This window comes from Cavia porcellus, unplaced genomic scaffold, assembly GCF_034190915.1.
Source record: "Cavia porcellus strain 051 isolate PalLab524CR breed Dunkin Hartley unplaced genomic scaffold, mCavPor4.1 scaffold_8, whole genome shotgun sequence".
Classification (NCBI taxonomy): Eukaryota; Metazoa; Chordata; class Mammalia; order Rodentia; family Caviidae; genus Cavia; species Cavia porcellus.
This window is the reverse complement of record NW_026947491.1, coordinates 89,686,738-89,713,652: the sequence shown is the minus strand read 5'-3', so window position 1 is coordinate 89,713,652 and position 26,915 is coordinate 89,686,738. Positions and strand designations below refer to the sequence as shown.

Below are 26,915 nucleotides of genomic sequence, written 5' to 3'. Positions count from 1 at the left end.
GGCTGGAAGAGGTGGAGGGGTAGGAAGAGCCCTGGGAAGCCTTGCTGTTGTCCTGTGCTCTGCTGGGAGCACGGGGTCCGGCATGGCGGGTCTCTGCCTTCAGGAAGCTGGCACAGAGAAGTCAGAGATACAGGCAGACAGTCCGGATGTGATGAAATGGAAGCCCCAAATACAGACCGCCAACTCTGGGCGCTTCTCCAGTGCCAGGCAGCAGGCTCGGCACTGTGTGTCCTCCCAGAGGACTGTAACAATAGTTACAGTGCTGTTCCCATTCTGCAGATGTGGAAACTGAGACCCAGAAAGGCAGAGGGATAGTCCCAGCACCTCATGAGTGCCCCAGCTGGGGTCCATGGAGTCTGTCTTAGTCTGAAGAAAGATCAGCCATCTGATGGCTCGATGTTGAGCCATCTCCCTCCTCTCGGATCTGGTGCTCTCTGCTGCCTTCTCTCCAGCATCCGCTGCATTTCAGGGTGAGGGTGGTGGTCAAGCTAAAGCCTCATACTGAAATGCATCCCAAGCAGAGGCTCAGAGAAAGAAAGGAAAAGAGCCCTGCGGGCAGAGCCCCTCTGGGACTGACCTTCCTGACACCCTGGCTCTCAGGAGACAGGAAGTTTCCGATGTGTGAGAGGAGGTGGCAGATGAGGATAGGAAAAGGCAGCCTCTGTAGGCACCCGAGTTCAAATCCTGCCTCTGCCTCCTGTTCCCTGAGTGACTCGGCAGGCTGCTTGACCTCTCTTCACCTGTGCAGGGGCCTAGGAAGCCGTTGTGTTGTTACAGAGACTGAGTGAGCTCATGTGGGGGAACCCACGGCATGCAGCCGGCGGTCTGCCTTACTGAAGCATTCTGAAAGCTTCGCCATCACTGACCTAGATGTAGGAAGAGGGCAACACAGTTGAGGAGCTGGGCTGTGGTGCCAGGTATCCAGGATGTCACAGGTGCTTGTCCAGGATGAACAGAGGTGCCATAAGGAGAGAAGGAGCAGAAGACCATGTAAAAGGGGCTTCGGCCCCTGTGACTGTTGATACATTGTGTCAGCTTAAGAAATCTGGAAGTTTAACTGCCTTCCTTTGCACAGGATGAGGATACTTACAAAGTCAGGATCCTGGCTCCCTGCTGAGTCTCTCAGTTAAACTTCTAAACTTCTGAAGTTGACACACAGTATCAACCACAGCAGCATCTGTTTGGAGGAGGCTGCCCATTGTGGCTGCTGTGGATTTCCTTCTGTCCTGGTATTGAAATCCAGTGCTTTGCTTCATTTTACTGTTTGCTTTGCTCCTGTGTCTGGTAACCTGAGCAACTGTTTAGATGACAATGTGCACTATCACAACCATTGCTAAATTCCGATCATCTTGTTTTGAAAACCAATGTAGCTGGTATTTTTTTTTCTTTTGTTGTTGTCATTTTGCTTTTATTGTTGTTTTTTCTAGGTTTGTTTGTTCTTGACTTATCTGTTTTTTTCTCTTTAAAATAAAAAAATTATGCCACATACGCCTGTCTTTTCTGATGGCTGAAACTATTAACTCACAATGCAAAAGAAAAGTAAAGGTTAGTGCCTTCAAAACCAACATTTCAGGAAGCTTTTTAATTAGAGTTTAAATGGAGATTTCTTTGTTTTAACAAGGAGAAGCAAGGTTGATATAGTTAACTGTCACTTCAAATTAAATTGCCCTCAAATTAATAGAAATCTAAGTAGGAAACAAAGGAACCAATTAATTTTTTTATGTGACAAGGACTATTTTGAGAGTTTTCTGGGCTCTAGGCAATGGCAGTGCAAAACTAACTTCATATCTTAGTTCATTTGTTAAGAGCAAGAGGATGGAAGATGATCAGAGCAAATACAGAGTATTCAGAGTTCTGGCTGGCAGAGGTTTGCAAGCCTCTCTGTAGGATTAAGGTGATAAGCTGCAGGAATGTAAAGCCCTGCAGACTTCCGGGAGAATTCAGCCAGTCCTTTCTAATTGTACTTCGAGGTATCATCTCTGCCATCTGAGTTAAATGTGGATTTCAAAACCTTTTGTTCTTGTGCCTCCCAGGTAAGGACAGAAAATTAAACATTTGCATTTAATTTCCCTCTTTCTCAATATTCCATGATAATAGTGAGTGAGTGAGTGTGTGTGTGTGTGTGTGTGTGTGTGAGAGAGAGAGAGAGAGAGAGAGAGAGAGAGAGAGAGAGAGAGAAAATACAGCAGAAATGAAGGGCAAGGCCGTACTGGATATACCAAGCAGGGAGACTTTGAAGATCCAGAAAACCTGAATCTTCATCCCACTCTCTGGGAAACCCAGAAATGATCATATTTATGCTACAAAAGCCAAATAAAACTTAGAACCTGACATAGGTGACATATACAAGTGGGATAAAGGGGGTGCTGAGGTGAATACAGCTTGGAAGCTCCTTAGGAAGAAGGTCGCTTCCCAGACCTGGTCACACTCCAGCAGAAGACTAGAGGTGATTCTGGGCAATTCTGGGCAGGTAATACGTTCTGAGATGACGGGTAGCATTAGGGGTGGGGCCATCACGGTAACAACTGGAGGGCCAAGAGCTGAGACTCCCAGGATGCTGGGCGCATCTCAGGCTCTGCAGCATTGGCAGCCTTAGGATTCCAGGTGAGAGACCAGCAGGGCTTCTCTGGGGCATCTCAGCAGCTCAGATGAGAGACTGAAGGGCCCCGGCATTGTGGACCCCAGAGTGAAAACAGCCAGCCCTCATACAATGAGACTCACAGCAGCGGGCTCCACGTGGCTCAGAACTGGCTCAGCTCTGCCCTTTCTACTCTTAGCTATGGACAGCCGGGCAAAGCTGACTTCCTGTCTGAAGGGACTGAAGGGAAGAGGAGAGTAAACAGAGAGACAGAGAGAACAAACGCAAGAAACATTCTCAGGGAAACTAGGCTCAGGGAAATGATAGAACATTTGTAAGAATCGAGATACTACAACTCTGAAAAAAAGCTCAAAATACATTTATAGAATAAGCATAATGCTTGGAAAATTTAAAACATTAGAGCAGCAAAACCCCAAGAGAAGCCTTGGGAAATAAAGTGAGTTAAACTCTAAGGGCGAAAGCATATAGATTAATAAGAAAGAGGAAAAAGGTAAGTATTACATGATCATGCCAGAAAGTCTAATATCTTAAAAAAGAAAAGTTCCAAAAATTGAAACAAACAAGGAACGAATAACCTAAAATAACTCAAGAATTATTCAAGAAAAGTTATCCGACCTAGGAGATGAGCATTTCCCCGCAGAGGGCAGGTACCGACTAGCTAGTAAATACAGGACTCTTAAGCCACAAGACACGTTAGTATAACGTCAGGCACAGGGACGCTACCATCGTGCATACTAAAGCTGATGTCCAGCTTTGAGGTGAACTTGGTTGAGAGAATTTGCCTAACAAAATTAAAGAAGCAAGACCCTCAAAATTCAGAGAGTAAAGGATTTTGTCTAGACAACAGAATTTACTTTTAGCTTTTGAAGCCCAAGGACTTCTTGTTTGCCAGCTTGAAGTGTTTTAAAAATTCTTTCTTTTCTTTTCTTCTTTCTTTCTTTCTTTCTTTCTTTCTTTCTTTCTTTCTTTCTTTCTTTCTTTCTTTCGAGACAAGGTGTCATTCTGTAGTGCAGGCTGGCCTTCAACTCACAGCGATCCTCTTGCCTCAGCCTCCTGAGTTCTGCCATTACAGGCATGCACTACCCCACCTGGCTTATTTTAAAACTTCTGAGCACCTGATTGTTTTTTTCTATCAAATAACACAGCTAGATTATATCTTATTGGGATGAAAACATCATGAAGGAATATAATAATACCTACTTGATTGATTACAGACAAAATAAAACCTCTACATTGTTGGTAGGCGTGTAAACTAGTACAATCACCATGGAAATCAGTATGGAGAGTCTTCAAAAAACTAAAACTAGGAATTCCCTTTGCTATTCCTTTCTAGGTATCCTCCCTAAGGAGTTAGACCTCATATTCCAGTGGTACACACTTACCCATTTCATGGCACCACAACTCACAATAGCTAACTCCGGGAAGCAGCCTATGCATGTACCCACTGATGAAAGGGGTAAATAATCTGGTTTTTATCTGCAATGGAGCCTGACTTTGCATAAAGTATGAATGAGTAGGAAAATGGATGCACTGTGAGGCCGTAATGTTAAATGCAATAAACCAGACCCACAAGATTAACTGTCACGTGATTTTTCTTGTATGGGAAACCCAAATATGAATACATTAAAGAGGAAAATGAAAGACAGATAACAGGGGACCGTGAGACAGACCTTTCGCAAATGGGAAGTGGCCCGAGAGCGTTCAGGAGAGGAAGGGAGGGACGGGGAGACAAAAGGCTTACGATGTGCTCTGCACACCCGCCAACTCCCCACCCTGAGCACGGTGATTATGCACCACACACTTGGATGGATAAAAATAAAATGGAGGAAAAGCTTTTGTTTTGCAGGCACTAAGGATCTGAACTTGGAATAGAAACTTCCTCAGGCTTCCGGATCCTTATCTTTCAAATGAGGACGCAGATGCCTCTGCTCGAAGGACGTTTGAGGGTCAGGAGATGACCTCACACAGTGTACTTTGCACGTAGATGGCAATTTTCTGATTTCTTATGGGATTTCTACTATTTTTATAAGGGTCACTAACCTTCATGGTTCAGACAGGCCCCGGAGCACCTATTTTGCAATCAGACCTCAGGAAGGTTTTATTCTTTCAATGAAGCATTTCTGACACACAAAAACACACTGACAGTAGCAGAAACACCTACGTACCCCTCAACTACTTCAAAAGTAACAGTTCACCAGACATCAGCCTCCCCGGTGCCCTGTTCCCGCTGCAGTTCCCTCCCCCACAGGAAATAATCATCACCTCCAAGACAGCGTCATATGTTTTTAAAGCCGTACATGACCTTTGATTTCCCCTTCCTTCTGCAGCCTGCATGGCTTGCTCAGCTCCAGGGTTCATCCATGTTGACGCCAAGGGTCCAATCAAATCCCTCATTGCTTAGCAGACCACTGTTTGAAACACCGCAGCTTACTGGCTTAGTCTCTTGCTGGTGGTGATCTGCACATTTCCAATGCTCTCCTTGACCACCAGGGCTGTGGCCAAACCCTCTGCAAAGGCATTTTGAGAGCATGCACACTGCACTTACAGTGCTGAGGATATTTGCTTACTGCCTTCCTCTGAAAAGAAGACCCAGCCAGAAAACAAGCCCTAGCATGATTTTCCAGGATGCTAGTAATATAAGTAAGCCCCATCCCCCAGATAATCCCCAGTTAGAATTATCAGCCAGATGGACAAATTTAGTATGACTGTTCAATACATCCGTTGCACTGAATTAGAAAAAATAACATAATTAAACCTAAATAATACTATTAGCATTAACACTTAAATTGAAATGTAAATTACACAAGTTAAATATTTGTAAGTACCCAAGCTGGCGCCTTTAGACAAGAGGTAAATGCCTATGTAGACAGATGGGCCCGAGACTTATCGGTGAGTGACCAACCCGAGTGCAGACACCACGGAGGAATGTGGACACAGCGTGACTAATAGGAATCTTCCTCATTTTGCCCCCCGGGGGTGGTAACCGGTATACTTAGCGCCCTCATCTGGAATAAAGAAATGTTTTCTCCATTTTGGTGCCTGTGACTTTTCATCGCTTTTGCGAGGCCCATCATTCCTTTTATTTTTTTTTTTTGGTACCGAGGATCAAACTCACAACCATGCACTTGCCAGGCAGGCGCTTATGCCGCTGAGCTAAATCCCAGGCCTGGTCCGTCATTAACTGTCACCATTTTTGCTGCCTCTCCCGAATCACAAGTCTTCAGTTTGCACTGATTTGATGGGAAGGCTGTGACACTCAGCCTGCAATAGGTGGTGACTTGGTGAAGAATCCCTGGGTGACCTCACCGACGGCCGGGGAGCCCAGGCAGAGTGCGCAGGCTACACGGACAAGAGGTGCTGGTTAGGGAGAGCTTTGACCCAGGCCGATGGTTCTACAGGAAATGGGGGTGCAAGAAACTGCAGCCGGAAGTGGGGTCTGGAGAGTTATGAGGTAACTGCACTGGAGCACATGCGTTTCTGCACATGGGCAGCTGAATACATGTAGTTCGTTGCACGTGAATAAATGTAGATTGTTGTACATGAAAAAATAAGAGCCCCTGAAAACCAGCCCTGGTGCAACTTTTGGAGCAAAAATTAACATGAGGCTTGGTCTCATTTTCGGGGAAATATGGTATTTGCGCAGGCTGAGGAAAGGTGTGGCCGTCACACTGGGGAGTCTAATTCCCCCACCTGTCAAGCAGCCCGATGTCATATGACTGCTGGTCCTTTGCTTTAATCCCAGCACTAATGGGACATCACAATAGTCAAGCGTTTCTAAATTAGGAGTAATTTTAAAAATACATTAGAATGGATTTGAAGTACCTTTAAAATGACTCATTTTGCTCTGAATGGAAGCATGAACAGGAATGATGCATAAGTAAATATTACCATCTGTCACTGTAGAAAGAAGCTGGCAAAAAACTGGTTTGAATAAATAAGTATGTTTTAGAAGTCAGTCGCTTAATAAGAGACTATACGTGAATTAGGGCCAAGGTTGAAAGGTGCTGGTGGAGACCGTTGGCATGGATTCGGTGGACACAGAGGGAGGAGACCCGGGAGGTGCATGGTCGGTGGGTAACTTTGGAGGAAGAGGAGAAGGCAGGAAGAGAGAAAAGTGGAAGAAAGGAAAGGAAGTAGACAGAATGTTTCAGAGAAGAACAAAGAAAAAATCTTATCTGTAAAACGGTCTTCGATGCACACAGAATTCACAAATGCGGGAATCATCAGTAGTTTATGTATCAGACGCCACCGAGGTTTCTCACAGGAAGGGACAGCGGGCACTGCTCCCCAGCACTGCTGCACGGCCTTGCTGTTTTAGTGATAGCATCACGAGTGTTCCCGGGCGAGGCAGTGAAGCCGACACAGAGGCGCCTTGAGGGGTGCAGGGATCAGCCTCGGGGTCCCGTCCCCCTGACTCCAGAGCCCGTCCTCCTAACTCGGGCTCATGTGACCCACGAACCCTCCAGGACGGAAAGCATCACCACCTATGCTGGTCCCAGCACCTGCCACACGACAGGCGCTTGGCACTGTCTGAACCGGTTAGCAGCGATGACACTGCCATCTTCAAGTGTATCAGAGACGAGTTTCACTGTGTCTGAAAGTGACCCCAAAATTTAAATCTAGAAAATAAGTTTGGAAAGCACAGACGCCTTCCTAGTTAACCCTCAGACCAGAAAAGTCCCATTTAGAGCGAGCCAGGCCCCAGCTCCGCTGACCGGGGTGCCCTGGTAGTTGGGTCATAGGAGCATTGCCTTGCACTGCTCAGGCAGCTGCCGGATAAACTTGTCATCAGCGACTCACCCGCAGCTCCGGCTTCGCTGCTTGGCCGTGGTGTGGTGGTGCATTCTCTGCCAGAGCGGAGTCGTCCGCACCTTGATGAAGGAAACATCCGCCTGCTTCCCTAAGTTCATTTATGCTACTGCGAGCCTCGGAGCCCCGGAAACCCTGCCAAGCGTCTGCACCATTTGGAAGTTGGTAAAATTCATTTTCCTCAATCCCTCTGTTTTTGTTTTTCTGCTTTTGGCTTTTTTTTTCTCCTCTCCTCTGTCATTCGCACAGTATCTTCTATCTAGTCTGGCTATCGTCAAAATGCTCCTCTGTGTCTATTACGGTTTGGGCCTGGCTGTCCCCCAAAGCCTCACGCAGTCACAGCAGGGCTTTTGCAGAGGTGGCTGGATCGGGAGTGTGTGATCCCAGGGTTCAGGTGTGTGGTCACTAAATCGGTCCACTGATTGGCTCGGCACTGCCCTAATCCTCCTGGATGGAATTTAAAAGGGGCAGAAAGGTGCTGCTAAGGTGCCCTGTTCTATACCACGAATGGTTACCCCTGTGCCTTGGAGCCAGCTGAGTATGGCCTGAAGCCTCCACAAACTGTGAGCTCAATAAGCCTTTCCTCATTCAGCTTTGGGGTGTTGGGTATTTTGTCCCTTCAAGGAGAGAAAAGTAACTAAGAGAATTCTCTTCTCCCTCTTCTTCATTGTAACTATTTGTAAAGAATAATATTAAAATTTCCACCTTTCCAAGAGACACTTTGATTTTAATAGAGGAGGATTCGAGCCAAGGGGTTAGAGTTCAAATGAGAAAATCCTGGGGTACCAGGGAGCGTGCTGTGCGCCCGCTGTCCTCCCTGAGGCCGAGGGGAGACCTGGAGGTTAAAGGGGCCCGATCTGTCTCCTGTGCCCCCTCTTCCTGTCACGTTGCCCCCACAGTGCGTGCTAAACTTCACAGACTGGTTCCAGGTCCCAGCTTTAAAAGAAAAAACAACCAAACAAAACGTGCCCTCCAAAAACCCACTCCCCAAACTGGATGCACTGTTAGCCTGGCCGCTGAGCACCGGCGCCAGCAGGTGGCGCCTCTTCCTCTGGGACCTGGGCGCTGTGACCCCCTCAGTGGGCAGCTGGGCTCTGGTGTCCTGACCACTTTCTCCCTTTGGCTCCATCAGCCCTTGGGGCAGCAGGTGCTGCCCTAACTGTGATGATTTTGTGCCTGTGTCCCCTCAGCCCCTCTTGGTGTACTCTGTCAGAGTAACTGCCAGGGTTCCCTCTTGCAGAATGGGCTCCCAGGGGTTGGGGGGAGCTATTCGAGGAGAAGGGGGCAAGAGGGAGAGGAGAGGAGGGGGGAGGAGGGAGAGGAGGAGGAGGAAGAGGAGGAGGAGGAATATGAAGCCTCCTCTCTCTCCCGAGAAGCCACACACCACATCAGTAGCCATCTATTTTCCCTGGCTACAAATCTAAATGTCGCCACCGTCCAAAGATGGCTCCTAATTTGAATTCTGAAACACCACAATCTCAGGTCTCTTTTCTATAGGTTTTTGTTAACATGCATGGAAATTTCCTTCACTAAAAAATATGCTAAAGGTTTAAGACAAAGTGAAACAGCGTAAGACAGACAATCACCTGAGTCCTAGGAGAACTCAAACACGAACAAGTTACCTATTTCATAAATACACAGAAGGCCAAAAAATAATTCATGTGGGTATATTGGATCACGATTCCCAATTAGCTGCTTAGCTCGTGAGGCTCTTATGTTTCTACGGATCATCGTGTGACCTGCATCACTGCCCCCCCACCAATACCGTCCCTGACTGTGAGACTTGTTCAGGCCAGCGGAGCATGAGCGGAAGTGACCAGTGCAGCGTCTGCACAGACTTCTCCGTCTCCCGTGGACTCTGTGTCCAGGTGTGGTCACTCCTTCACCCCGGATCTCCTAGTAAAGAAGACAAGGGGCAGCCCTCAGCCGATTCACAGCTAAGATGTGACATGAGCCGGACTGGAGCAAGCCCTTGGGATCTGAGGCTTGTTACACAGCCCAGCCTGATGTGACTGGTACAGTCCCTAACCCAAGGATGGGCATCCTGGAGGTCAGAGTGGAGAAAGGATGGATGCACTGTGCCTGGTAGAGAAGCTCTGTGGTTCTTACACTAACACGATGGGAGAGAGGGAGGAGCTGGGGGCTGAGGAGCTGGGGGTTGAGGGGAGGAGGAGAAAACCCGGGCGGCTGTGGTGGGAGGGACTGTTTTTGTGTGGTAGGAGAGGACGCATCTGAGCGACAGAGGGTCTGATGGGAGGCCAGGAAAGGCTGGTCACCAGCGGTTGCCGAGGACCAAGAATGTGGCTTCCTTTTGTGTCCTTTCCAAAGGCCACGGGATGACGGTGGCTCCCTTCTAATTACTTCTGGGCTTTGAGAGACAGCAGACACAGAGACAGACAGCCGAGGTCCAGTTCAGTCGATGCCACAGGCAGGCGTTCCAGAGGCCAGTGAGCACCCAGGCCCTGTGCTGTCCGCATTAAACGAGGTTGACACCCCAACTTGCTCCTGACGGGAAGATTTCACCAGAGAGCAAGCGCAAAGAGGCGCTGGGGAGAAGGACCAGCACTTGGGGTGCCCAGGCCAGCACCTTGGTCGTGCTTGTTGTGGGAACATCCAGCCCCACAGGCCGAGAGGAGGAGGAGAAGCTGGAGGCGCGGTGCAGTTCTGGGCGCCTTCCTGAGTCTGAGCTTTTGTCCCTGGAATCGTTGAGATCTACTAGGCGGCAAAGCAGCGTGGCTACTGCCACGGTGGACTGTGCCCTGCTTGCCACCGTGGGTGGTCAGCGCTGGGAAAAGGTTGCTTCCTTCCAAGGGCTCGAGCCTTACAGAGAACCTGAGCACGGCAGGTGGATCAGGCCAGGAGGGAGACGAGTGGCCAGGGAGCTCTCATAATTGTCCCTGCAAAGGACAGTGGTCCTTTCCACTCCAGGGACGGCAGCGAGGCCAGCAGAGAGGCAGGGGGCCCCCAAGGATGGGGGTGGGTGCAGGGAGGCCGGGGTGTCAAGGCCGTGGGTACTCAGTGGTGGTGGGGATCAGGGAACCCACAGTGTGGTGCTGAGGCTGGGGGAGGGGGAGGGAGGAGAGCGGCACCCCTGTGGGGAGGACGTGTCTCGCGTGGGCCTGAGCAGCGGCATTGCAATGCACTACCGTTTACCCAGGTTCCAGTTCAGTACCTTCTCCTGCCGCCAGGGGACGCGCTCGGATGCACGAGGTGCCATTCTCAGGCCCTGCCCTTCAGGGAGGTCAGGAATGACCCGCTCTCAGGCTCCTGTGTGTGCCTCGCGGCCCTGCCTTCCCTGTCCAGCTCTCAATAGCGATGACAGTACCATGAGCCTGAGGGGAGCTTAGGCCTAGCAAGCGCTCGATAAATACTCACTGTGGTGTCTTGGAAGGAGGATGAATTTGCAATGGGATTTGGGGTTTAAACCCCGTGCCTACTTGTGACTGTGGGGTTAGGTAAAGTATCTGATGTCTCTGAGCCTCTGTTCTGCTTGCTGTAAAATGGGCTCGAGGACCATCAAATTTAACACACTTAAAATTTTAAATAAAATACACGTATGCCTGTGAACAAAACATAGCAACGCATTTCTCTGGCACAACACTTGGCACGGGATAAACACTGAAAATATTTGTTGAATGACGGAGTTGAGAAGTGGGAAAAATTATGTATTTAAAGATGGACAAATGCATTGAAATATTTCCAAAGGACTTATCGCAGATGCTTCCTAAATATTAAGAGAATAGCCCAGCTGCTCAACCCCCACATACTCGAAGGTGTGCTTTTCCCCAGTGATTAGGTGACCTCTTTATCCCTCACATCAAACTCTTTCCGCCCTACTTAGGAAGAGCCACACGATCTTTGGAAGCCCCAATCTTACACTTTATGTCTCGGTCCAGAGCATCGGCGTATTGGCCCCCACCCCAGGGATCCAGGCAAACAGCCTGCGCCCTGAGGCCCCTAACCCAGTAAGTAACCTAGCAAAGCGTCCCTCGGCGGCCCCAGCTAACAGGGCACCGACAGGACGTTAATCCTACCCAAATCAACTTGGTGTCTCTGCCTAAAGGATTCTCTAAAGCTTTCAGATCAATGGAAACAGCGGGAAAACTCCAAATGCCCTGAAAAGAAAACACAAAGTAGACGCAGGAGGAATTAATGTTTTCAGATACCCACGCTGCAAGGTTTAAGAAGCGAGTAGCAGTGCGCGTTACTAATGGATGAACGTGAAATCTCAGCGTATTTGGAACGCCGGTGACATTTAGTTTAAAATGAATGCTGATCCAGATTAGATCAGAGAGCCTCTCAAGGAGTCTCAATGGCGATGACAATAATCATGTTTATTGATTGATTTTTTCAACATGCTGAGTGTTAGACTGTATCCTCTGCAGAGGTAATTTCGGTGACTGCCCTAAATCTTACAGCCACCTCTCTCCTCTCTTGTCTTTCCACCCATCAACACTGGGCTCTGTCCCTACCCTGGGGACTCTGTGAACTGGCAAATGTGCATATCTGTGCTAGGAAAAACAACGGCCTTCCGAAGACGTCTCCACCGTGACTTGTGACTGTGTTAAGCTCCAAGGCTCAGGAGAAGCAGCCGCAGGTGGAATTAGGCTGCCAAGCAGCTGACCTTGAGATGACCAGCGCCACGGTTCATCCCCACTGAAACTCGTGCACAGGACTACAGAGTGCTGGGCCCTGCAGGGTGGTCTCAGAGGCCAGATCAGGCTCTGCAGGAGTGGTCTGGGGCCCACGAAAGCAGGCCTGGCTCCTCCTACGCTCTCTCGCTGTCTGTTCTGCCTGGTGACGGCTCCCTACCACGCCATGCTCTTCGCCATAAGTTACGCCCTTGGCTCTCCAGAACTGTGAGCTACAGAAACCTCTTTTCTTTAGGAAGGATCCAGTTGCTGGTATTATGATACAGTAACATGAAACAGAAGAAGAGAGATTTTCCTGGATTTTTCCATTGGAGCCAACGTCATTGCAAGGATCTGTAAAATGGAAAAGCTGGACGAGAGTCCGAGGAGGAGGACAGAGGCGATGTCAGAGGGGTGCCATGCTGACTTTATGGGTACTCCTCAGCTGTGAACCCCAGTGGGACAGCACCTCAGGAAGCCAGCAAAGGCAAAGAAATAGATTCTCCCAAAGGGCTCCAGAATGGAAGGCAGTCCAGCCGCACTTGACCCGTAGCCCAGCGAGATCCTGGTGGGATCTCAGCCTCCAGCACTGCAAGACGATCATCTGCGTTCTAAGTGGTAATTTGTTAAAGCAGCCAAAGGAAATGATGAAGTCACTCAGGAAGGGACCGGAATGCCAGGCTTTGGAATCCAAGCCCGACCCTGGCACCTGCCGACTATGTGAACTTGGATAAGTGATTTAGCCTTCCTGGGCCTCGGTTTCTTACTCTGTAAAACTGGAGGATAATGACCATACTTCACTCGAAGGACTAAATGAATTTATAACTCAGAAGAGCCTAGAAGACAGTTAGTACTGAATAAATGATATCTATTATATTGCTGCAGTAAATTCCATGGGCTTCTGTTGAATTATCTTCCCTGAGGTTTGGGGGTTATGTGAGTAGAAGATCCCATAAAATGATGCAATGCTGACCACCTCAGTTTCCACCACAGCTAGGAGGAGAGAGCTCCCGTGAGGTCAGGTGGCCATTCACTGTCACTGGTAAGCGGCCAGCATTGATGACGCCAGACGCTGACCACACAGCACCGTGTCTTGAGAAGCAGCTTGCTTTTCTTGCTTCTCACACACACATACTTGAATAGAACTGGAGGTGTTTGCTCTTGAATCAGTTCCTGACTTTAATGTTTGTGGAATGAAGTTCAAATGGCCCAATTCGGTGAACTTAGGGTATGCTGCCGTGTTTTTCTTGCTTAAATTCCTCCAGGATACCAGGACTACAAGCAGGTAAATTTCCAGAAGCACCTGGAAGGCACTTCCAGAAACAACCTCCAGGAAGGCCTCAGGCCACATGACACGAGGAGGTTCCTGAGGTTCCTGCCGGCTGCCCATCCTGGGTCCAGTGCCGCCATGCATGAATTTTACTCCAGGGTCGAATGCACGGGAGACGGGCTCTTTAAGGGACTGCTCTTCTTCCTCTGACGGTCAGAACCACGCGGCTTACTGTGCATCTTCCTTTCACCCCGTGCAGAGGGCTGAAAGCCTAATTCCGGGGCTCATCCGTGAAGAATTACAGATGCGGAGGTCACAGAAGCTACTTTTTGAGCTCATTTTTCCCCTGCACTCAAACGCCTACCCTAACTTGTATAAAATATTTATTTCTCGTTACCTCTTTATTTTATCTCTCTCTCGAATGCACCTCAAATGCTTTCACAATAAATTATGAAGACAAAGAGAAGACGACCTCAGACCCGGGGGCTCACCCTCAAGGCTGCTGGAAAATTGCACTCGGGCCCCACGCGTGCGCGGTAGATGCCCTGCGAGGGAGGAGAAGCACTGTGGAGGAACACTGCCCTTCACTCCCTGATCTCACAGCGAGGGAGCAGAGCAAGGTGGGGCCGCCACTCAGCTGGCTGGCCTTCGCCAGCCTCCGCGCACCGCGCAGAGCTCCAGTGTCCGTGGGTGACCCTGGGGTCCAGCAGCACGCTTGCAGTCCCTGCCATTTGAGGGATTGATTACTGTGTCTACGACTGGCCGCAGGGGCCGCTGGACTGCTGTGCTGAGAACAAAATCAAATGCTGAGAAGCATCAAAGGGCGGCTGCAGAGCCTGCCACCCCGTCCTTCCTGCAGTGCTCCCGGGGCCCCAGCACCCGTTCTGCCATGAGCTATGCTGCTCTGTGATTCCCCAGGCTGTCTGTTATTCTCAGCTCAGCACAGGAGGAGGGAAAGGGCGCAAAAGCAGAATGCATGTGGTGTGGTCTTCTTGTAATGCCCATCTTATATATTTCATTTGATACAGGAATTGAAAAGTGTGATGCACCAATTAAATATCTGGCATCAGGCATTCATCTGGATAACAAAATTCAATCACCAGAAGATCTTTGATAGAGAAAATGGTTTATCAGTTAGCAAAACTGAAACCAAAAATGAATCAAGAAGTCACGTGAGAATCCGTTTTGGACACGGCAGAGGGCCTGGCTGACACCATTGTTCACTGTGCAGCTGTGTCCTCTGGGTATTAAAGATGATTCACTGAGACGACAGGACCCAGTGCTGGAGGCCCAGCTCTGTCCTTCAGCAGTGACAGCACGTCACCTCTGCCTCACTGTCTTCCTGGACACATGAGCTAAAATGTTCTGTGTGCAACTGAGCTTTGCAAAAAGATGGACCAGCATTGTGGTCTACATTGCATACATTTTCATGATATGTTTTGAAACCAGAAACTTGAAGAAAACATACATAACACATCATGTCTCTCTTGGATGAGCTCCCTCCTTACTGGTCCCTGCCTGTACCCAAGATTTGTTCTTAAACAGATGAGCCAGATGTTCAGTCAGACTGTATTGTTCTATAAGAGCCCAAACCCTCACCATGGCCCCAGAGGCTGGTGCCCTCTCACCCCTCTGACACATCACTAGGATCCTTCTTGTCATACCTGCCCCAGTCACAAGGGCCTTCTTTCTCCTCCTGAAACCATCCAGCCGGCTGCTCTCCTACCCCAAGCTGTTTCCCTTCTGCGTGTGACCCCTGCTAAGCTTCCCCCACCACGCTCTCTCTAAGCCACCTGAGCTGAAGACGACAGACGGACACTGTACTTACAAGCTACAACCTGCAGCGCGGGCCCCGGCCAGAACCCAACTCCTTCTCCCCACCCCATTCATCACCTTGCCAAAGCTCTGAAATGGACTTCTTAAAGAATGTTTCCCCTATCATTATTGACATGCTTCAGGACAGTTTTTTGGGGGGCCTGGGCTGACCTGGGCCTTAGAGGGAACCTGGCAGCAGCCAGGAGAGGCCAGGCGCAATCTCCATTTAACTGTGGCCACTGAACACATTTGCAGACAAGGTCAAACCACCTCCGGTCCACAACCATTGCTAGTCATCCCCCTTTAAAATCTAAGTTCTAGGGATGTTTGACTAGTTATTTATTCTCCATGCTCAAGCACCCTGAAAAACTCGCGTGGAGGCTGTGGAGGTGGGCATATTCTTTTACATAGGCCCGTACAACATAGTGAATATTTCAGATTCTTTTGCTGCAAAGCGGTCCATATCTAATGTCACTTCAATTTTTGTGGGTTTCATGAAGATAAAATAAATGGTAATGGCAGAATTAAAGAAAATGCAGGGAGAATCTTTTTATGTTTTAGCATATTTTTCTGAAAGGCAATTCTGCTTGGCCATCTATTTCTTGAAAGAATGCACTGCACAGCTATGATGAGACACAACACGGCTCCCCTCCATATTTGCTGTTTGTATCTACCAGCAGCAGAAAACCTTTATTAAGGGCACTGCCCTTAGCAAGTGGTCGCCAGGGGGTTCCTGCCAATGCTGTTGTGGACTGAGAGGCAGAAGCGATTAGGCAGGGCAGGCAGCGCATACAGGCAAGGGGGGGAAGAGGAAGAAATTGGTGGTTATACGGTCGGTAGGGAGGGGTCCTCATGTCCAGGTTAAGGGGCATAGTTTCTGTGTCCACCCTATAGCTGCTACTGAGGGACACCTGCAAGTGTTGGAGATAGTTCTGATGTCCTGGTGAAGAGGGGTAAGGATGTTGTGGCCTTTAGAGCACACACAAGGCATGTTACTGACTATCCTATAGGGCCAGGACAGTCCTCTCAGCAAAGGGCTATTTGGCCCCAGACAGCAGTCATGCTGAGGCTGAGAAGTCACACAGTAAAGCAGACTCTTCCGATCGTGAGATCTGGAGCCTTCCTGTTTGAGCTGAGTTCCTGCCCCATCACTGCCCCGTTCCCAGCAAGCCTGTTTCTCTTTCCGCTAGACACACAGGTAGACCAGTTATCCCCGCATCGCTTCAGTTAGGGGTGCGTACATGGCTGAGTTTTGGCCCGTGCAATGCAGTGAATGCGCTGTACAGGTCTTCTAAGCCTGGCCCGTGAAAACCAAAATTTCCAAGAACTTGGCCAACTCTCTTTTCTCCTGTCTATAAGGAAACTGGAGAATGGAAGAATTACTATTAGGAGGCGTCCAAGTACCCAAGTGACTACAGAGCACAGAGTGTGCGTGGCTCCCTCCCTGGGGACCCACAGGAGACAGCACTGTGGGCCACAAATCACTTCTCCCATGCCAAAGCCCTGGTCCGGGGACTAGGCAGGTCACCTAACCCAGGTGTGTGACCCGCAGAGGCTTCTCTAACTTCTCTGGACCTCACTGCCCTCATCTGTAAAATGGGGATGATATTTAGATAGTCTTATTGTTATAAGGACAAAAATAGAAGTTCTTAGAACAGCGTCTATGACATAGCAAGAGTGTCCCCACCCCTCAGCCCATCTTCAATGATACTGTGTAAAATAACCACCGGGCACCATCACACGGGGACCCCCGAGCGCTGCTCTGGTGGGAGCTGGGCGGAAGGAGGTCAGCAGAGGCAGGAGCAAGGAGGGTGAGAAGAGGTTGGTCAGCGGTCTGGGCTATCATATAAGAATAGGTGCCTGTGGCGCCTGGCACAGCAGGGTGGACGGAGTTAACAGTAACCTAGGGCATCTCAGAGAGACGCAGGAGAGGGCCTGCACTGTGTTTGCCGTGAAGAAACGATGTAAGTTTGGCGACTGATGTGCTAAGCGCCCTGACTCATGACTGGCCCACTACATGGATCGGGCCAATCAAAAACGTCTCCAGTGTGGACAGACAGAGAGTCAGGCAGATCAAAGGGGAAGGAGTGGGGAGGAGCTGAGAGGCTGTGTGTGCCCGGGTCAGGATCACGGAGGGACCAGGGCTGGACAGCAGGCAGGGATGGCGGGGACAGCGGCGCGATGGGACCGTCCAGCCTCGAGAGCCAGGCGGAGTCATTTCACTGTTTGCACTCAGGTTTTAAAGCGGGGAGCCATGACGGGGTGACACACAGGCTTTGACAACACTGCTGTGCGCTCTGAGAGGACTCCAGAGGGACCCGGGGGGCTGCTGCTCTTAGCATTTGGGTCTCAGAAGTGCAGCAATGGGGGGCCCAGATGGGGAAAGGCCGGAGCACACGCTTGTTGGCGAGGTGAAGTCTCCAGCCCCTGGGGACGAGGGAGGTGAGGGGAGTGGAGAGGGGGGCAGAGGCTAAAACAGAGGCCAGACGTTATTCCCAGTGACCGAGCAACAGGAATGCTGGGTGCTGACACAAGGAAAAACAGAGGAGGACCCTGAGGAGGTGCCCTGAATCCGGTGTGAGATTACCGGTATGCTGCCCACCACGTTACAGTGTCTACATTCTGCACTTACGGGGTTCTGCTGCTTTTGTTTCCATGGATTTTCTTTCTTTTTTTTTTTACTGGTACCAGGGATCGAACTCATGACCACGTACTTGCAAAGCAGGCGCTTATGCCGCTGAGCTCAATTCCCAGCTCCCCCCCTTTTTTTCACTTTTCTTTAAACTTAACAAATCATGGTTAATCCTCTACTGTGGGATTTGAAACTGGTGGTACAGATAAAGTCCTCGAAGGTGCTTATAGCCTCAGACAAAGTGATTAAAATGGATGGTGTTATTAGTTAATGAAAAGAAAACTATTACCAAGACATGAAAGAGTGTGCATGCCTATAATTCCAGGACTTGGGGAGGCTGAGGCAGGAGGATAGCAAGGGATGGGGAGGTAACTCAGTGCAAAGGCCCTGAGTTCAACAGCCTCTACCACAGAAAAATAGAAGAGTGCGTCTCATCCATAACTAGGCTGCTAATCACAGAAGACTGCCTGGAAGTCTTTGCTAAATCCTAAAAGGGGGACCCTGTGCAGAGAGCTATTCTGGGCAGGGGGAAGGACACGTGGAGAAGGGAGGAAGAAAGAGCCAGGGGTGAGTTAAGGCGGCGGAGAGCTCGCTGTGGCCAGCGGGAGCCGGCCAAGGTCTAGCTCAGAAGTCTGCGTTTCATGCTGAGCGCAGAGAACTTTCAGGCACTTTCCCGCCCTGGTGAGCGTTTGGAATTTCCAGCTGGATTTTAATCCGCCACAGTCCCACCCACCCCGACACTGACATTTCTATCTCTTTTCCTCCAAGACAAACATCGTAAACACTCTGCAAAATTCAGAGGTCGCCTGGACTTTAGAATCCACTTGGGAAACTACAGTACAGCTCCAGGCTCACTAACCAGCTCATCCAGGTTAAATTCAACCTCTGAGCGTCCTCGGGGAGCTCCTTTTCTCCTGATTGTTTCAATAATCCTTCCCAGCCTGCCTTACACACCAGTCCGAGGACTCGGTGCCCAAATGGTGTGGACTTGCTGAACAGAAAGAGATCCCTAGCCACGCACCTCAGACACGTTAACTTCTCGTTTTCCTTTTGCACGACACACCTGCCTCTGCCCTCTCGGCCCCACTGGGGTCCGCCTCTCTGGCTCCTTTATGCCAGCTGCCCCTACGGTTTTTATTTCCTGGTTCTCCCGTCTTAAAATCTCACCTTCCACTAATCAGTCTTGTTCTTTTTTTAAAAAAAAGACAGGTGCTATGTCCTCCACTCACCCTGTCATTTTATTTAGAGAAAACCACGGTGATTCCTTGTCCCCCCTCCAGCTCATGCCTTTATCTCCCCAGTGCTGCTCTCTGTCTAGCTCCTGCCCCAGGCTCACGCATGAGGGCGAGTGCCTGTAGGCAGACGTCAAGCATCCTCCTCTTCATCATGACTCTGGTCACTTACAGCCGCCTTCCACACCTGGAGCACCACGCAGGCCCCTTTGGAGTCAGACCTGTCACACTGTTTATCAGTGCTGAAAGTAAATCTGCATAATAATAGCCTATTATTCCTCTTCATATCTTCTCTCCCCAGACAGCGGTTGGCACAAAGTGGAGACTGATTAAGTGCCTGCTGAACTGACCATTATTCAGATAACCGCACCAACAGATCAGAGGAAGCTTCTCAGAGATGTGGCCAAGGTCCTGTCCCGCATCTGCCATCACCCACTGTTACATGTTTAAAATATCTGTAGATATCATTCTCAGTTCTAGTCTCTAGAAATGCTCACGGGGGCCTGCATGTCCTGAACTTTGAGAATGATGCTCAGAACTGTTCTAAAGCGAGAACACGGAAGACATAACCAGCATGAAGAGGACGCTGAAGACCTTTCTCTTTCATCTTGCTATATCATTGGAAGCAAAACAGAACTCCATTGTACTATATTCATCACTGATTCTTCCACACAGCTATCCACCATCTGTTCATCCATCTGACCACCCATCCATCCATCCACCTACCCATCCATTATCCATCCATCCACCCATCCATCCATCCACCTACCCATCCATCATCCATCCATCCACCCATCCATCCATCCATCCACCTACCGATCCATTATCCATCCATCCTCTCGCCCATGGATTATCCAGCCAGCCAGCCATCCACCCACCTGTGCATGTATCCATCCATCTATCATCCTTCCCAACATTTTGAATCTCTCTACACTATGCCAGGCCCTCTCTTAGAGATGAGAAGCAAAGAAAATCTGCATGCAAACCAGATCCAGGGACATTTAAAAAGCAATGACTTGTTAGAAGATTCCCAAGATGAACAACATGGCAAAGATTTAGATCAGGAGTGGGAGCACACCAGCTTTCACCCGTCTTGTCCTCTTAGGAAGGTACCTAAAGGTCCGGATCTCTGCATTAACAGCCAGTACCTCTCGGCTCCTGTTTTCCGGGGAGATTTTAACAGGGCTGTGAGATTTGTGTTTTAGATGTTCACATCATGCACCTGGCCTGGCATCCAGTCTGCCCCACCAGGACCCAAGATTTGGCTGTTTTCGAGGCTTTCTGGATACTTCCTGTGCATTAGGCTGGTCTTCCCGAGCGTCCCGCCCTGTGCCTCAGAATGTCTATCCTTTCATTGTTCTTTTCTCCTTCGTTCCCCAGAAGTCCACAGACACCCATGCTTTTCTGTCGCTGAAACAGACTCCCACACTTCACTCCCTGCAAGTTTTTGACAACTGTCACTGCAGTTCATTTTTCTCAAAATCGGCAACCTCGGGAAAGTCATTTTTACTGAGGTGTCACAATGGCCACACAGAACAACAGGGAACTTCTAGTCTGGCTGAGGGCGAGGCTGGGCTGACCTGATTTCCGCTCCCTCGGGAGGCTGCTCCTTCCCCCTACCTGCTGCTTACCGCTTTGGGTGCTGTTCCCTCCTCCCCCGTGCCCCCCAGCAATCCTCTCTTTACGTCCCACAGGCTCAGTTACTTAGCCGGTGCTTTTTTCTCTGCCCACGTGTCAGAAGGACAAAGTACTGCTCTGTGACAGTTTTACAGGTGAGTGCACCCTTGGGCTCCCCACTGAGGTGGCTTTTCCTGGGACAAAGGTGAGTGGCTGAAGGAAGGGGAACTGAGAAGCAAACTGAGATAAAAACAAATGAACAATCCCTGGCTTTCAAACAGGAAATGTGTGGACCAGGTTCCCTGCCCACTGCCCTGCAGGGGCCACCAAGCACTGGAGTTGTCACAGCCCAGGACAGAAGGGGACTGGGTCTCTGAGTCACCAGGAAGGGCATTGTCCAATACACACAGGAAGGGGCACTGCATTATTTCAAACCACCACGATTTGGGGATGGTTGTTACAGCAGCTGACTTTCCCTGACTGATACAAACACAAGTCTATGAGGGAAGCAGGACATTGTGCTGTTAAGTCCATAGAGGGAGGCTTAGTAAGACGGGGCTTTACCAGAAACACTCACTGGTGGATCCTTTGCTGGCTGAAAGGGGCAGTGTAGCAGTCATTCTCCTCCAGGTCTGGCAGTGTCTCCTTGTCCAGCCTCATGGGCTTCCTAGGTAACCATCTCCGAAACCTGCTTATTTGTTTATCGATCCTGTGGTACACGGGAGGCAAGACCAAAGGGTACATCACGTCAGCGTCACACGGGAACACACGGGTTAAGTCTCTGTCACACCGGTAACAAGGCCACCACCCCCTCCAGGCACTCTCACTGCAGCCAGGGTAGCCCCAATTTACAGGTGCAAAGACGGGGAGCCAGAACCCCAGGGGTGTCTCCATTTCTCTCTGTGTTCTCCACAGCATCATCTTGGAGACACCAGCTAAGAGTTCTATGCTCTCTTATATGTCTATACATGACCACAAGGTCACGACAAGGCTGGGGGCTCTGGAAAGGAACCTGACCATCGTCCCTGGAGCAAATTGGCAGGGACCCCAATTCTCTGATTCTGCAGGATTCTGCTTCTCTGGAAGCTCATTATGTGTTTAGAAACCCCTGCTGTTGGAGCAGAGCTCTAGGGGCGTGGCTGCTGGGGGCAGGCAGTGACTGCAGGATCTAGTGGATGGAGCCCACACAGCCGCCCGGTGCCTGACCCGCCTGTGGCCTCTGGCACCTTCCCTGAGCTGACCGCAGGGTCTTTGCTCTCTCTACCCACTTTCCAAGCTAATTGCACGGGTCTCAAGGTCCACAGCACCATTACACGCAGGGGTCCCTCTGGCCAAGGCACACGAGGGTGCCCGGTCAAGGAGACAGACGGGGTGTCCTAGACGGGGTGTCCTAGACAGGGTGTCCTAGACGAGTGTCCTAGACAGGGTTGGGAACCCAGCTCTTCCTCTTCGCTTCCATCCCTGTTCCCTCTGTGCGACTGACTTCTCCTGATGAACACACCCGGCCTCTGTGTGGCCAGTTCTTGGCCTCTGTCCATAGCAACCCCTAGAAGGAGTGAATCTCCTGAGCAGCACCAGGATGAAAGGGCTATGCTGGCTCAGGAGTCTGCACCAGCAAATTGTTTTCCTGCATCTGCAGTGGGATTGAAGAATGCACATTGATAATCCTGTGCACCGAGGGTTTAAATCTGACCTCACACGTCGCCAAAGGGAGTCCTGAAGGGTGACGTCCCACCCAGCCAGCTCCGGTGACCGAGTCAGTACATACAAGAAAGCAGGCTCAAAATGCAGATTTTCAACTCTCCTTCTTTGACTCTGGACTTCTGATTTTAGGGTTCACTGCAGTTGATGGCAGGCATGATATTAAAGGGATACAGAAGAAATATATTTCCATAGAGAAGGAAACACCTATGAGGTCTCTAAGTTTATTAACTGAAAATACTTCCAGTTCAACAGTGTCTAGTTTTTCTAGTTAAAAATATTTCTGTAGCAGTTTGGTATTTCTCAAGAACGCAGTGGTGGCTTGCCTGGGGAGGCCGAGACAGCCCAGGTGCATTTCTCAGGGTGCACCCGTGAGGGGCTTGCAGAAGAGATGGGTGAGACTAAAGGCTGGGACTCATCCTCTGCCCTCCTGCGTCCGCGGTCCTGGTTCTAGGCCACAGACCCCTCCTTGACCTACACCATTAGTTTCCTAGGCCGTCCGAGTGCAGGCTGGCAGCCAGGGGACTCCGCAGTGTCTATAATTGCATGAACTGAGGGTTCAAATCACCACCTGAGTCTTGAGGCCAGAAACCAGGAACGCTGATTTCTGAGGGCAGCAGAGGGGACGTTTGTCTCCCCCAACCTTTCCGTTCTATCCGGACACCCCTGAGTCCGACGATGTCTACCCAGATAGGCGATAGCTCACTGCTTGACTCAGTCTATGGATTCAGTGCTGATCTTCTGGCACAACCTTCGTGGCTATCTTCCAGCATTTAACCAGCCACCCAGACATTCCTTAGCCCAGTCCAGCAGACAGCAGACAACACCGGTCAGTTCTTCTTCTCCATTGCTCCACCTCACTATGACCCCGACTCTGCAGGCTGGGGCTGTCTTTTCTGGAAGCCCCAGCGTTCTGCCTGGAAAGAATCTCTCTCCCAGAGGACTCGGGCCATCTTCCTTCTCAGAGAAGTAAAGGTTCTATCTGGGACCATGCAGCCAGGAAAACAGTGCATGGAAAGGGCCCAAAGCCCTAAGTAAGCCTTATTCTTCTTGGTCTTTTCTCCCACCCCAGTTGTCACCATCTTTTTAAATACACTTCAAACACAGGATGAGCTTCAGAGAAGCAAGCACAGCACAGACTGAGAACACGGACTTCAGGGCTGGAAGGGCCTAGGTTCAAAGCCTGGCTCTGAAAATATCAGCAATGCAACTTTGGACAAGTCGCCTAACTTTTCTGGGCCTCAGCTTTTCCTGTCTATGAAATGGGCATGAATATGGCTCCCAGGCTGTGATGGTGAACTAGTGATACATTCATATCGTTAGCACAATGTCTGGGGTACAGTGAGCGCTAGCTACTAGTATTATGTGTTTGCCTTTTCTTTCAAAAAGAAGAATTTAAGCAAACAACTTGTCTCTTAACATTTCTTTGGGTTTTCCAATTCAAAGTTGACTTTGGTTCACAACTCCCATGACTTCTCTGAGTGCAATCATTTAGTCCTCAAATGGACTCATAAATTAGACCTCCGATGCTAAGCTGCTGGCCGTCCCTGCGGCTTTTGATTTTATTTTATCTGATCACCATAAAACTCACTCCAGGAAGTGGACATTGGCCCAAAGGTTTCCTGAAACAGAGCTTTTACCTCCCACACGTCTGCAGTCAGCAGCCTTAATCCGATTACATTCTGCAGAATCTGGGCACTGTGAGCAAAGACTATGGATTCAGTCCAGCTGGGTTACAGTGGTCCGTGCGGATAAAAGCAAATAAAGCTGTAAAAAGGAAAAAAATCAAGCACCAGCTCTTTGGGGCTGAGATGCCGCTGTCAGAACCAGCTTTAGCTCCGCGATTTCAGTGAAATGTGGAAATGCAGCAGGGAGAGGAGGAGGGATGAAAAGCGGTCATTAGTTGAAAAATGAGTAAAGAAAGTGCGGCGGGGGGTGGGGGGTGGGACAAGAGCAGGCCACCTGCCAGGCTAAGGAAGCCGGGATCTGTCTCGGGGCTCCTGACACCCGCTCTGTTGCCCCATTAGCTGTGCAGCTCGCCTTCCTGAGTGTGGGTTTCCAGGGCTACACAATTGGACAATAGTTATGACAGCTGCCATTGTCACCATCGCCCTGATGACCCACAGGGTGCTTAGGAGGCTCACAAAGCACGGTGTGTGCAGAACCCTTAACCATCTCTCTCATCATGCAGCACTAATATGAAATTGATGTAAATCAGGAGAAGTGGATTTCTAAAACACTAGCAGGAGAAAGACATTCAAAAACATCTTTAAAAAACTAGACACTGTTTGGGCTTGGAGTGAGGGTGCACTGCTCTTCAGTGCAGAGCCTGGACCTAAACAGAAGGACGAAGCATGGATCCCCATGGTCCATCTCATCTGCCAGCTCCATTCTGTGCACCTCACAGAGAGAGACACTCGAGGTCAGCAGCTCTTGGCCTCTTCCAGTTGGTGGGCTAACCCCCTCCGACATCCACTCTCTAATCCCAGAGCTGGTCAGCGTGTTAGGTTACCTAGCACCAAGGCCTTGGAGGGAGTAATCAAGGTTCCAGCTCTTAAGACAGGAAGAACACTTACATGGATAAAGAGCTTTCCTCTCTGTAACACCAAATGGAAAACTTTCTATATACGGTGATAGGTTTTAAAGTCGGCTGAAAGCCTGTTCACACCCGTGTAGCTTGCTAGCTGCGTGTGAAATGCTAGGCAAGTGACTCCCTGAGCTGAGTGCTGGTCACATAAGTCAATGTGAGGAGGAAAGAAAACACTGAATGTCAGATGCTGCCCCATGTCGTGGGTGTACAATGGGATCAAACAAGTGGTAGTTTCAAGGGGAAAAAAATGACAGTGACGATGATGAGGAACTTGATGTAGCAAATTATCTTCTCAACAGAAATTTAAAAAGCATGATTATTCCTTTTACACTGAGGCCATTGATCCCATGTTGCACCTAATAAACAATCCTTACCGGGAAATCCTGAAATTCACTCTGATATGTTAAAGTCAGGGGGAAAAAAAAACTAACCAGAAAATACCCCCTTTGTCTCTTCGGTATAGAATGGAATTTACCTCATAAAGTCTCTACTGATAGGGAAAAGAAGAGAGAAAACAGGCTGAGCGATTTAGCATTGATTCTGACAGGACACACTGTCACGTTCTCCCATCCCTGCTATTTACCGAGCCAAAGCCCTCTTCCAGACTATGCTGGCCAATCAATAAAGAGCAGACGGGTCATCCACATGGGTGCTCCCACTTTGGCTGTCAGACTGATGTCTAAGCTCCAAGGCTGAGTTACGTGTACAGAAGTTGCTCTGAGAGTAAGCTGCCCTTTCTAGCAGGTGAGCCTCCAGGAGAAGCAGCCGGAAAGAGCTGGCCCTGCGGCAGCACATAGGCAGAGAGGCCGCCCCTGCCGTCGTCCCACGGTGTCTCTGGAAGGAGTAACACGGCCTCCGTTCCTGCAGCTGCAGGGGCAGGCGACTCCACCTCGGGTGTGGCGAAGCCTGGAGGAAGAGCAGCCTGCCAAGGTCTTCCGGCCCAGCATGCTGACCTGGCATTGGCCTCTGCAAGTGACCACGTGCGGCGTTCCGACCTGCAAGCTGTGTGTGTCCGGAGGAGTGGGAAGAGGTTCTTCTTGGAGCCTGTAAATCCCAGGTAGGAGTCCGCACCAAGGACAGGACGCCTCAGCCAGACTGAATATATAGACTTCACTTCTCTTTAGAATTTCTCTTCTCTTTAAAGGAGACAGGTTCATTTTGGGGGTGCTTTCATGGATCTGTGATATTAGATGTCACTTACATGTACGCAACTCAAAGCGAAACGATCAGTACGAAGGGAGAATTTCAGAATCTGGAATCCAGTGCTCCTTTATGGGGAACTGTCAGGCCCCTACCCTGTAGATGCAGCCTTCACCTTCAGAGATGCCCACAAAGAAAGGACCCCCTTCAGCATCTCAGTCAGGCTGGCCTGGGGTGAAGCAGACTTGAAACGGGGACAACATTTTCTGGTTACCCGCATTTAAGTTCACCCCACACAGGGGGCTTCAGAAAGCCGTAACACTAGAGCTGAGGCAGAGCTTAACATCAAGGAAGCCGACGGGAAGAGGCCGTTCGGAATCAGTGTGTGTGGATCCATCCCTGAGACCCATCTTTCTCTCTGGTCTAGAGTGGCCCTGCCTCTCCCATGTCAGAATCCTTCCACGACTGTCCTGTCTTGAAGGAGCATCTGTTTTTGGTTTTCAGGCCAAATCTTAGTGTTTGGCAAGCTGATCTTCCAGCTCTGTGAGGCCTGGTCTCCCCTCAAGACACCTCTGCTCACCTGACAACAGTGCGAGAGCCGGGAGCTCGGTCCCTCTGCTCCCTCCTCTAGGGGGTGCTCTGAGCCCTGCCTCCTTCTCCTTCCTCTACCATGAAGTGTGGCACGGCTGCAGGGAGCCCTGAGGGCCTGCGTGGGGTTCATCAGGCCCCACATTTCCTCCACCAGCCACAGTGATGTTGTCCTTTCCGTGCCACTGTGGTGAGGTCGTAGTTCTCAAAATGTGACCCCAGGCCCGCACCATCAGCACCACTTGGAGTTCTAGAATCGCAGTAGAAATGCAACTTGTCAGCTACACCTGA

The 26,915-nt window shown here is 49.9% G+C and overlaps 1 protein-coding gene across 5 annotated transcripts in view; it reads right to left on the bottom strand.

The window, feature by feature from the left end:
- Positions 1-26,915, bottom strand: part of Ano4 (anoctamin 4) — a 354,709-nt gene that overhangs the window by 79,929 nt on the left and 247,865 nt on the right. For all 5 annotated transcript variants that reach the window (XM_063255442.1, XM_063255443.1, XM_005006337.4 and 2 more), the window contains one exon: positions 21,183-21,314. In XM_063255442.1, the coding sequence (XP_063111512.1) occupies positions 21,183-21,314 (132 nt within the window). The remainder of the gene's footprint in view (positions 1-21,182; positions 21,315-26,915) is intronic.